This window comes from Ochotona curzoniae, unplaced genomic scaffold (genome assembly GCF_017591425.1).
Source record: "Ochotona curzoniae isolate NIBS_2020 unplaced genomic scaffold, NIBS_Ocur_1.0 contig_2688, whole genome shotgun sequence".
In the NCBI taxonomy this organism is placed as follows: Eukaryota; Metazoa; Chordata; class Mammalia; order Lagomorpha; family Ochotonidae; genus Ochotona; species Ochotona curzoniae.
Genome location: NW_024465553.1, coordinates 18,304,374 through 18,316,161, shown reverse-complemented (window position 1 = coordinate 18,316,161; position 11,788 = coordinate 18,304,374). Strand labels below are relative to the sequence as shown.

Genomic DNA, 11,788 nt, shown 5'->3' with positions numbered 1-11,788 from the left:
TTTATGCTTGGAGTCATCCTGTCAGCTCCCTTAGCCTCCGCCCCCTGCCCCCTTTTAAACTTATTTCAAAAATGCTTCAGCCACCTCTTTGATGCTATGCCCGTACATAAAGTTTCCTGTGTGCGTTTTCACTTAAAAAAAAAATTCAGCCACAGTTACGTGTTTGTATCAAAGTTGTTTTTCATGGGAAAATGAGTACTTGGGGGGTTTCCTCCGTGTTTTAGAGCGGGCCCAGTTACTAGTCCACCGAACCTCGGTGAACCATGGGGTAAAATTCTAATCCCTGAAGAAAGTGAAAAATCCGCTAACCACCCTCGCGCCAGACACGGCCAGAACCTTCACCTCAAGATGGCGTCGCGTAGTCATAAGATTCAATCGGCTCCAATCAAAAATGGCAGGGTGTGTCGACATTTACAGCCGGAGCCCTTCTAGTCCCCACGTAGCGCTCCTTCTCTATGGTGCCGCCGTCCGGGCCGGTTGAGCCGGGGCCGACAGCGGGTACCCTCTAGCCACGCTCTTCTCTATGGTCCCGCGCACCACGCCCCCGGCTGCAGTGCACGCCGGGCAAGAGGAAGACCTCCAGAGGCTCCCCGCGCAGCGCGGCGCTGTTTGCGGCCTGTGCGAGGAGGCTTTTCGGAACCCGTCTCCCTCACGGGCGGCACCCCGATATTTCGAACCGGTGAAATCCACTCGTCCCTCGGAGCCCGAAAGACTGCGAAAACAGTCCCGATTTCTTAGCGGCAGGTGAGTTCACGCTTCTGGACGTGTAGAGAAACCGGGACCGAGCGCTGCCTCACTTGAGGGAGGAGGCAAAGCCGGGGTGGCTGCGAAAGGGCCGGGCTGGTGTAGGGGTGAGGCGGGGGAGGGGTGGCCGTGGGGGAGGGGACAGGCACGAGGCTTGGATTTCTGGAGTCTTCTGAGGCCTCGAAACCCACCGGGCCTAGTGGGCGCCCGTGCAGGCCGGCCCTGCCCGCCGAGTTTTCCTCCCCGGCATTGTGGCCCGCGTTTTACTGTTTCCGTCCACGTTCCGCCTCTGTCCCTGTCTGGCCTCCTCGCCAGGCCCGCAGCGATGGATGGGGCGCCGGGGAGCCCTTTCCCGACACCCCTTTCTTTGGGCAGCCCGTGCATCCCCCCGCCGCAGTTTTTCCGGGCCTAGTACCCCACAGGCTTACGCTTTCGGCGGGGTGCAGGCCGAGCACGGGGCTCTGGGTTGCCCTGGAGCCCGCCGCAGCGCGCACGGGGCTGCACCCCTCCCAGGATGTAGCTGAGCACCCCGTCTCGGCGCTTGCTGGGTGCAGGTGTGGGGAGCGTCTCCGTCCTGGCCCCCCTCCCGTCTTTTCCCTCTTTCTTAGGGTGGCCTCAACCGGATCTCCATTCATTCCAAGGGATTGCCAAGCTCCACGTTCACATGGGGGTGGGAGGAACTTTTTGTTTGTTTTTGCAGCGTTACTTTTTAAACGCATTTTCCGAGAAGATCATTCGGAAATGTCACTTTGGTTTTTGGCCGATTGGAACGGACCTGGCTTGTGCCCGAAGGCTTAACTAGTGCTGGGGCAGGACTGTTCTTAGGCAGTTGGCAGGGATAAACAACCATTCCATGGAGCTTTAATTCTTTAAGTTTTTTTTTTTTTTTTTAACTTAACCCGAACCTTTTGCACACGTTCACTTGGGCATCAGTTGGATGTGACTCGAGTAGGTAATAGGCCATTTTGTAATTTGATTACTTTTCTGTAGTCCTTGGTTTTCATCTGGGGAATGAGGCATAGCAGCAAACGCATCATAAGCTAAAATTGAGGTCTGATTGAGAGAAACCTGTAGAATCCTGAAGTGCCGGATCCAAATGTCTTAGCTTCTGGTCTGTGTTACCTGGTATCTGTTAGTTTTCACTTGAGAGCAGAAGCTTCACAGACTGTGTAGTAGTTCTTGCTGTGTGCTCTTGACACTTTTGTAAGTTACCTGTAAAGTGGCTTCTTCATTCAAGAGCCTCTTTCGCCCCTCACTGATGTCTTACTACTGTCAAGGCCCTGGGGTACAGTGAAAAGAGCTGTTGAATTGCTCATGTCAGGATACCCCACTTTCCTGTCTCCACACACTGGTTACGTTCTCTTGGGCAAACTAGCTTCTTCATCCGTGAAAAGAGAATGATAAATTTATACCAGGTAATGTAAGAGAGTAAATGAAATAATACATGATTAAACCCTTTTTGTTTACAAAAGGAAGTTAAAGTTTGATCTTTTTATCAAATAATTTATTGTGAGGTTATTAGACTTCTCTTTCTGTTTTAGATTTACTTATTTTTATTGGAAAGGCAGATTAGCTTTACAGAGAGAAGAAAGACAATGATCTTTCGTCCACTGCTTCACTTCCCAAATGGCCTCACAGGCCAGAGTTGAGATATCAAATCCAGGAGCCAGGAACTTCTAGGTCTCCCACGTGAGTCCAAGGCTTAGGGCTGTCATTGACTGCTCTCCCAGGCCGCAAGCAGGGAGCTGGTAGGGAAGCGGAGCTGCCGGTACGTGAGCTGATGCTCGTATGGGATTGAGGATTTAGCCATTGAGCCATCGCTCTGAACCCTCGATTTCCTCTTTTTTGCTGACAAAGAGGTTTTGAAGTTTGATTTTTGTTGTTTTGTACTTTTCTAGTGTATGGTACTGAAGAAAACATTTTTTATCTTTTATATAAGCACTATATATTAGCAATGGCACTAAGCATTATTTGCAGGTTTGAAGAGATATAGATAATATTTGTTAAGATATAGTTAATTTAAAGTTACAAAGAGAAAGGGAGAGACAGGAGAGAAACCTTCTGTCTCTTGGTTCACTTACAAGATGACCCAAAGGAATGGGGCTGTGCCACGCTGCAACTAGGAGCTCCATCTGGGACTTCCATGTGTGTGCCAGGTGCCCAAGTACTTGGGCCATTTTGGGCTGCCTTTTCCAGATCGTTAGCAGGGAGCTAGTATGGAAGTAGAGCAGCCAAGACTTGAACTGACATTGTTGGTGCCCTGGCATCATAAGATATCGCTTAACACACTATACTAAAATGTTGACCCCTGTAAGGGGGTGTGTGTGTGTGCATTTAAGAATTTTTTTTTTTGAAAAATTATGTATTATGTTGGGGAGTTAGATTTTACAGAGAGGAAATAGATAAGAAGATCCTTCATCTGCTGCTTCACTCCTCAAGTGGCCGCAATGGGACAGAGCTATCTGAAACCAGGAATCTTTCCTAAATCTCCCACGTGGGTGCAGGGTCCCAAGGCCTACTTGATGTGCATGATTGATGAAACGCTGACTCTTTGGATTTAGACTTTAAAGGAAAATGCACTTTGTCAGATGCGCTGTGCAAAGCCAGACTCCCTTCCAGGTGGTGGTAACACGCACCGTTACAGCCACATGCAAAGAGCAAGAGAGAGATCTACTGGTCCACTCCCCAATGAGGAACAAGAGGATTTACACAGACACAGAAGCATGGCAGAATGAAGAACTACAACTTCAAGCAAAGACAGAAGAATTGTCTAAATGGAAATTCTTACAGCCAAGGATTACCATATCCTGGGAATAAACATGTACCCTACAGGGACAGCTTTCCCAAAGGAGCAAGAAAACAACCTGGGTACTTTATCAAATCCCAGTTAGCATTCTAAGGCGAACACTGCTCCAATAGTTCCCTACTGATGGCCTGGGAAAGCAGACAGCCCAAAGCCTTGGGACAGTGCATACATATGAGCAACCTGGAGAAAGCTCCTGTTCCTGGCCTTGGATCGGCCCAACTCTGGCTATCACAGCCATCTAGGGAATGAAACAGTGATGAAAGACCTTTCTTTGTTACTCTTTCAAATAAAAACATTGATCTTTAAAAAAAAAAAAGAAATGTAGTTGGGTGTAATAAAGTTTTGAAATTCAAGTTTGTTCTTGTTATAATGTGCATTTTCCATGAACTTTTAGAAGGCTTCTTGTGTTTCCCAAGTGTTGTCTGTAATAGCTAACAAGTGGAGCCACCATTTAATGTTGTTTACTATGTTTCTGTGTTGTGATAAGTGCTGTGCTGCAGGCAACATAAAAATTTGATTTGTTGTGAAGCAGTATTCCAAGTAATAAAAAATGAATGGGTCAGTCTAGTATGATTACATTTGGTGGAGAAGCATACACAGTGTGTTCGTTTCTGTTCCTGAGATCCTTCGGGAAGCATACTGATGTACATCAAACTTGGGGGCTTAGGGGGTTGCAAGACTTGGGCTGTTCATCCTGTCTTCTGAAGTATTTTAAGATGAGTTACAAAAGAGTGGATAACAGACACAGACAATTTTGAAAAGCGTTTGCAAAAGTGGAAACATTTTTTAATGCTGAGCAGAAGTATCTCCAGATTATCAGTCACTATTTTAGGGCTATTGCTGGTGTGAGACCTACATGCTTCTGCTACCTTTTGAAAATTGCATGTGGAACTCAACTGGGACTTCCTAACATTGCTTTTGTTTTTCTACTGTTTTCAGTAGTTCTTGGTGATTGTACATATTGATAAAATATAAAAATTTGAGAGAGGAAAAGTAAATGTTTTTAATTAAATGACAGTATTTCCTGTGATCAAATGACAAACTAAACAGTTCAGTGTGTTTTGTTTTTCAAAATCAAATGCTAGGGCCTGGCGCAGTGGCTCAGGGGCTCAAAGTCCTTACCTTGTGTTCCCCGGGATCCCATATGGGCACCATCTTATGTCCTAGCTGCTCCACTTCCTATCCTGCTCCCTGCTTCTGGCCTGAGAAGGGGAGTAGAAGATGGGCCAAGGCCTTGGGTTCCTGTATCTGTGTGGGAGACCTGGAGGAGACTATTGGCTGCACATCAGCTCAGCTTTGGCTATTGTGGCTACTTGGGGAGTGAACCAGCGGGTGGAAGGTCTTGCTCTCTGTATGTCCTCTCTATAAATCTGCCTTTCCAAATAATAAATAAATAAACAAATGCTTAAAAAAAAAAAAAGAAAAAGAAATGAGAGCTGTTTAGGAGCTTCTTCTAGGTCTTCCACACAGGTGCAGGATCCCAAGGTTTTGGCCATCCTCGACTTTTCCCAGGCCACAAGCAGGGAGCTGGAAGAGAAATGGAGCAGCTGTGATATGAACCTGTGCCCATATGGGATCCCAGCACATGCCAGGCAAGGGCTTTAGCCACTTGGCTACTGTGCTGGGTTCTTGGTTCCTGATTTTGAGAAATAGTGGAGAGGTTTGCTTTTTTTTTTATTACAAAGTCAGCTATACAGAGAGGAGAGACAGGAAGATCTTCCATCTGGTGATTCCCTCCCCAAGTGACCGCAATAGTTGGTGCTGTGCCAGTCTGAAGCCAGGAACCAGGAACTTCTTCCGGGTCTTCCACACGGGTGCAGGGTCCCAAGGATTTTGGCTGTCCTCAACTGCTTTCTCAGGCCACAAGCAGGAAGCAGGATGGGAAGTGGAGCTGCTGGGGTTAGAACCGGTGCCCATATGGTATCCTGTTGTGTTCAAGGCCAGGAATTTAGCCACTAGGCCACGCTGCAAGGTCTGAGAGGTTTGCTTTTAAGAAAATATTTTTTATTGGAAAGACTAAGTCACAGAGAGGAGGAGAGATCCTCCATCTACTTGTTCACTTCCCAATAGCCGCAACAGCCAGAGCTAGGATGATCCTAAGCTAGGAGCTTCCTCCTGGTTTCCCACGCAGTTGCAGGGTCCTAAGGCATTGGACCATCCTGTACTGCTTTTCCAGGCTGTGAGCAGGTTGTTGGTTACAAGTGAAGCAGCCAGGAAATGAGCTTCCATATGTAGGATGCTGGCACTTGGAAGTGTAGGATTAACCAGTTGAACCATAGCACCACCGCAAATTATAACTTCTTAAAAAGATATTTATTATTTGAAAAGTCATTACAGAGAATAAGGGAAAGGGAGAGAGAGAGAGAGATGACATAAATTACAGATAGATGGATAGATAAATTGATTCTTTTGTTCCCCAAGTGGCCCACAGGCAGGGATAGGAGCCTGGAACTCCATCTGGGTCTCAGTTCTTCCACTGCTTTTCCAAGTTGCTGCAGGGAGGTGGCTCAGAGGCAGAAGAGGCAGGATTTGAACCTTCGCCCAGAAGTTGTGTCAGTGTAGCAGGCTGCCATGCCCAATCCCAGCTCCCAAAAACTTGTTATTATCACAAAATTCATCTCTTTGAGTGGTTACAATGATCTGATATCGAGGAGTTATGTTTGTCCCTTAGGTTTGTAGTTCTCTGACGCATTTGTCCTTGAGAAACTGGCCAACTTTGAATCAACAAATACCGTGTAACCTTTAAATTTAGTTTTCAGAGTGCTGATGAGTGTTTATAAAATAAACATCAGAGCACATAAGAAAAAGCTATTATCATACCCTTCTGGACTCTGGTTTGTAACTGAACCTCATTCTTTTTTTTCTCCTTGTATGTGTAGTCCAACATGAGTTGTATGAGTTTGTCCTTGTCTAAGATTATGTGCATCATGGGAGCTTGGTTTAGAAGAAAGATAAAAAGTTTTAAAAATTCTCAATCGACACATAAAAAGAGGTTCTTTGCCAACTCCTTTGGGTAAGAAAATTTAGCATTTTGCAAATAACAAAAAGTGAAGGCCAACAAACCAGACATACAAAATTTTAAGATTTTCAAATAAAAGGGTTGTCATGATTTCTTTTTCAGACTGCTGCAGTGAGAATGTCTTTCCCCCCTCACTTGAATCGCCCTCCCATGGGGATCCCAGCCCTCCCACCGGGGATCCCACCCCCACAGTTTCCTGGCTTTCCTCCACCTGTACCTCCAGGTAAGCTTGTGGTCCCGTACTTTTTTTTTTTTTTTTAAGGAAACCTCTGGTTTTGATATTGTGGTTTTAACTTTTCAATAATAATATATGTATTATTTGACTGTGATAAAATGAATATATTGCTATTAGAATTATCTGTTAGCATCTGGAAACATCGATGTCTCGTTTTCTGTGGTAGAAGTCTTTGTAATTTGATTCTGGAAAGTTCAAAGTTCTTTTTTTTTTTTGCATTTAAGAAATACATTTATATCACTTATAAATTAGAAAGTGTGTGCATACCCACATAGCTATTGTTACTGTCTTTTTAAATGATAAAGGTGGATAATTCAGGGTAATTAATCCTTTCTCATTCCTTTTTTTAATAGGTATAAAATGTTAGCCAGTATCAATGTGTATTCTATTTTTTTTGCAAAGGAGATATATGGTGGAGTCATGATGCAGAATTCTGTCACTTTGATTTATATTTTTACTTCACAGCACCTATGTGTGTCTGAGAGTTTTCTAAATAAGTGTATAAAAGCTTCATTTTTCCACAGTTCTGTGAAGTTTTTAAAAAAAATTTGAAGTTGTATATTGAATTTAGCATTTAAGAAGCCTGTATCCCACACGGGAATAGCAGCCAGGTTGGTAACTCAAGAAAAACCTTAACCAAATTAACCAAAAGCACCAGCTTCTTTGAATAAATATTAGGTCCTAGCATAATTAATCTTGTATAATTCAGATCTTGATCTTTATTTTTTATTTATTGATTTTTAAAAAATATTTCTTTGTTTTTATTGGAAAATCAGATATACAGAGAGGAGGAAAGACAGAGAGGCCATGGGATCACTGTTAATTCCTGGCGTTCTTGCACGAAGTGTAAGGAACTCACAGTTGAGAACCCTCTATCCTACAGTAGTACTGATAGTCCTTGGCTTAAGGGAAAGAGTTTTTCTCAGGCATGTGAGTGTCTGTGTTTTAGTGGGTTAAAAGCAGTTCATAAAATTTCCTCTTCTGCCGTCCTAAAGATAGTAATTTCTCTTGAGAGCTCCTAGAATTTGCTTGTAGGAGGATTTTGACATAGCATTTATGTAACTCAATCTGAAATGAACAAAGATTTTGGTAATCGTTGAGGTTTTATTTGAAGGAGGCTATACATCAAGGATAGAACATGTTTTTAAAATCAGATTTTCTGTTGAAATTACAGTAATTTAAAAAAAATTTATTGTTTTAAAGATTTATTTATTTTTATTGCAAAGTTAGATATACAGAGGGGAGAAGAGAGAGGAAGATCTTCTGTCCGTAGTTTCACTCCCCAAGCGGCTACAACAGCTGGTGTTGAGCTGATTTTAAGCCAGGAGCCTGGAGTCTAACTGGTCTCCCACATGAGTGCAGGGTCCCAAGGCTTTGGGCCATCCTCAAGTACTTTCCCAGGCTACAAGCAGGGAGCTGCATGGGAAGCGGGGCTGGTTGGATTAGAACTGGCTCCCTTATGGGATCCTGTTTCATTCAAGGCAAGGACTTTAACCACTATGCTATCACGCCAGGCCCTAGGTTTAACTTTTGAGACTCCTCAGCCCCTACCTCTGAAAAGCCACAGGATAAATATGTTAATTTTAGTAGAATGCTGATCTGAAGCCAGGAGCCAGGAGCTTTTTCCAGGTCTCCCACGTGTGTGCAGCGTCCCCAGGCTTTGGGCCATTGTCTACTGCCTTCCCAGGCTACAGGTGTGGAGCTATATGGAACTGGAGCAGCCTGGATGTGAACTGGCACCCATTGGAATTCTGGTGGTTGCAAGGCTAGCATTTAGCCACTAGGCCATCCCACTGGGCTTCCTAAATGGGATTTTTTTTTTTTTTACTTTTTCCACAAATAGTTAATAAGAAATGAAAACATTCACTCTAACCTGATACACAGTGATATTGTTGAACTCTCCAATAACCCAAAGAAATAAATGTTCATCCCAAATTCTCCCATCATTGGAGAACTAGACCTGTTGTAGATATTTCTACATGTCACAGGGTCGATAATGCATTCAGAACAGAAAACATTGTGTCACTAAATTGGAATTTTTAAGATTAAAAAAAAATGTCCGCGCCCGATGCAGTAATCTAGGGCTAAAATTGCACGCCTGGGATCCCATATGGGCACTGTTTCTAATACCAGTGAAAAACGCTTCCATCCAGCTCCGTGCTTGTGGCTTGGGAAAGCAATTGAGGACAGACCAAAGACTTGGAACCCTGCACTCATGTGGGAGACCTGGAAACTGACTCTTGGCTCCTGGCTTCAGATTGGCTCATCTCTGAATTTTGTGCCCATTTGGGAAGTGAATTAGTGGATGGAAGATCTTTCTGTGTCTCTCTTCCTCTTTGTATATCTGACTTTCTAATGAAAGTAAAATGTCTTTAAAAAATACTTGAAAAGCAGAATTAAGAGTGAGTAAGAAAGAAATAGAAAATGTTATTCCTATGTTCCCTCCCCAAGTAGTCACAATGACTGGTTGGACCAGGTTGACGCAAGCAGCCCCGCACTCCTCCTGGTCTCCCGCGCGGGTCCTGGGCTGGAGGCAGGGCAACTTGGACTTAGCACTTACAAGTGGCTGTAGATAGCCATCTTCTCTTGGTTTCAGTGAGTGCTTTGGTGTGATGTGTTATTTCAAATTTCCAGATTAATTTTATAAAAAAATTTCTCCTTTAAATAAAAGAATTTATTTATTTGAAAAAGTGTCAGAGAATGAGAGAACGCATGTGCTTCTGCCTGCTGATCTACCCTGCAGCGAGCTGCTGTGGCGGCTGGAAAGGCAGCTTGGTGCAGGTGAGATAGTGGTACTAGAGGCCTCAGCTGTGACTGTGTGCTCAGCACTGGCACTGTCGCCTTTATTTCCATTTCGGTTGGCTGTGCGTGGCTATATGTGCTTTCACATTATATCACTCATATTGTCTGTAGTCGTATTGGTAGTGTTGATAAGACTTAAGGTGTTTTTCCTTTTGTAGGAACCCCCATGATTCCTGTGCCAATGAGCATTATGGCTCCTGCTCCAACTGTAAGTACAGCACGTGAAGTCATCAGGAATTGTGATAGTTGTGTGCATTTAAAGCTAAAAAGTAAAAAACCAAAAAGCCTTGATTATATGTTCAAAAGTAATGAAAGAGGTATGTAAATATTGCATTGCTTTCTTGAATAAGTGCTTTTCCCCCCTCAGCATTCGTATTTACAATTATCCCTAAAGTTCGCTCCATGCTATTCATACATGAATAGCATGTATGATACGAGTGTAGTCTTTTTTATCGTTTCTTTAGTTATATTGCAAGTATCTTTTTTTTTTTTTTTTAAGATTTACTTATTTTTATTGTAAAGTCAGAAGTACAAAGAGGAGAGACAGAGAGGAAGCCATCCATTGATTCACTCCTCAAGCAGCCTCACTGGCTGGAGTTGAGCTAATGTGAACTCAAGAGCCTGGAGCCTCTTTGAATCTTCCACATGTGCAGGGCCCCAAGGCCTTGGGCTGTCCTCTTCTACATTCCCAGGCCACAAGCCGGGAGCTGGAAGGGAAGCGGGACCGTTGGGATTAGAACTGGTGCCCATATGGGATCCTTGCACATGCAAGGCTGCTAGGCTGCTTTGATGAGCCCATCTGTTTTTTTTTTTGTTTGCTTAATTAAAAATTTTTATTTTTCAAATGCAATTTGAATATTGAATTTTCAGTTTTCTTCAATATCTTACTGTTGTTTCCTCACACCTCCAATTTATTTACTATTTTGTCTTTCTCTATAATGTGGTGTGGTATCTTCAAGCTAGTAATTGCCTATCCTGAAGTGCTCTCTCTAATCAGTGTAATTGTCCAAACTTGTTAATGTTTCATAAATGGTGATGTACTGTTGTGCAGAATAAATAGTAATAATTTTATTAGCTTTTATTTGGTCATCTTTTTTGGGTGGTGTGGTTCATTTAGGTAATAGATTGTTTTCATGCGGGAGATTTCCTTATATATTTTTTTTTCAAAGATTTTTTTTAATTGGAAAGGCACATTTCTAGAGGTGAGACAGACATCTTCCATCTGTTGGTTCACTCCCTAAATGGCTGTAGTGCTGGAGCTGAGCCAACCCTAAGCTGGGAGCCAGGATCTTCCAGTTCTCCCACATGTGTACAGGGTCCCAAGGCTTTCTATCATCCTCTCCTACTTTTCCAGGCCACAGGGAGGAGGGCAGGTCGGAAATAGCCAAGATCACATTAGATGCTGGCAGCAGCAGGTGGATGATTTGTTGAGTGAGCCATCTGTTTCTTCTGGATTTTACCAAGAGAGGGTAGTTTTATTTATATTAAAAGGGAAGGAGGAGTACTCACTTCGGCAGTACGTGTACTAAAATTGAAATAATACAGAGGAAATTAATATGACCCCTGTGCAAGGATGACATGCAAATTTGCAAAGTGTTCCATTTGTAAATTAGAAAAAGGCAAAAGGAATGAGAAAACCCTTTTGCAGATAGGATCCTGCCCTGTGGCAGACCGCTGATAAGCTCTGACTGTGGTCCCCAGGGATTTCCAGCTTTTCTTACATTGGACCCTTATGGTTTTGCTGCTTTGGAAAACCTCCAGCTGACAGGAACTCTTAGAACTCTTGGTTTCTCGCTTTGCATATTATGAAAGTAAAATTGAAGGTTTGGCTAAGCTTCCTAAGTTCATAGTTTGTTCAGTACTAAGAGTGTTTTGCTGTGTCAAGTACAAAGATCTGATTCTTTGAGGTTTCATGTTATAAAGGAAAAATCAACTAGGAATATAAGTAATGAATTTTCAAAAATACAAAAAGCAAAATACAAATATGTTACAAATACTGTAGGATAGGTGAATATTCTGCATGATTAATAAGGGTGATTATAATTTGCTTTCAAGCTGATACTGAGAACACTATTAAGGTAAAATATGCTACTATTTTTATTTGCTTTCCCAACTTTACGAAAAACATTTTTAAACAATAGTGAAAGTTGTGTTGTTAAAAATAAGTTTGTGTGAGTGAAAT

At 43.0% G+C, this 11,788-nt stretch overlaps 1 protein-coding gene and 1 non-coding gene across 2 annotated transcripts in view; both read left to right on the top strand.

Moving 5' to 3' along the window:
- Positions 1 to 552: 552 nt before the first annotated feature.
- RBM25 (RNA binding motif protein 25) overlaps positions 553 to 11,788 on the top strand; it is a 45,460-nt gene continuing 34,224 nt past the window's right edge. Inside the window, exons 1-3 of the mRNA XM_040975339.1 lie at positions 553 to 744; positions 6,672 to 6,792; positions 9,765 to 9,814. Of these exons, the coding sequence (XP_040831273.1) occupies positions 6,687 to 6,792; positions 9,765 to 9,814 (156 nt within the window). The 5' untranslated portion in view covers positions 553 to 744; positions 6,672 to 6,686. The remainder of the gene's footprint in view (positions 745 to 6,671; positions 6,793 to 9,764; positions 9,815 to 11,788) is intronic.
- On the top strand, positions 11,108 to 11,214 carry LOC121153266. Its single transcript, XR_005883356.1, has one exon. It is a non-coding gene; the product is annotated as a U6 spliceosomal RNA (small nuclear RNA).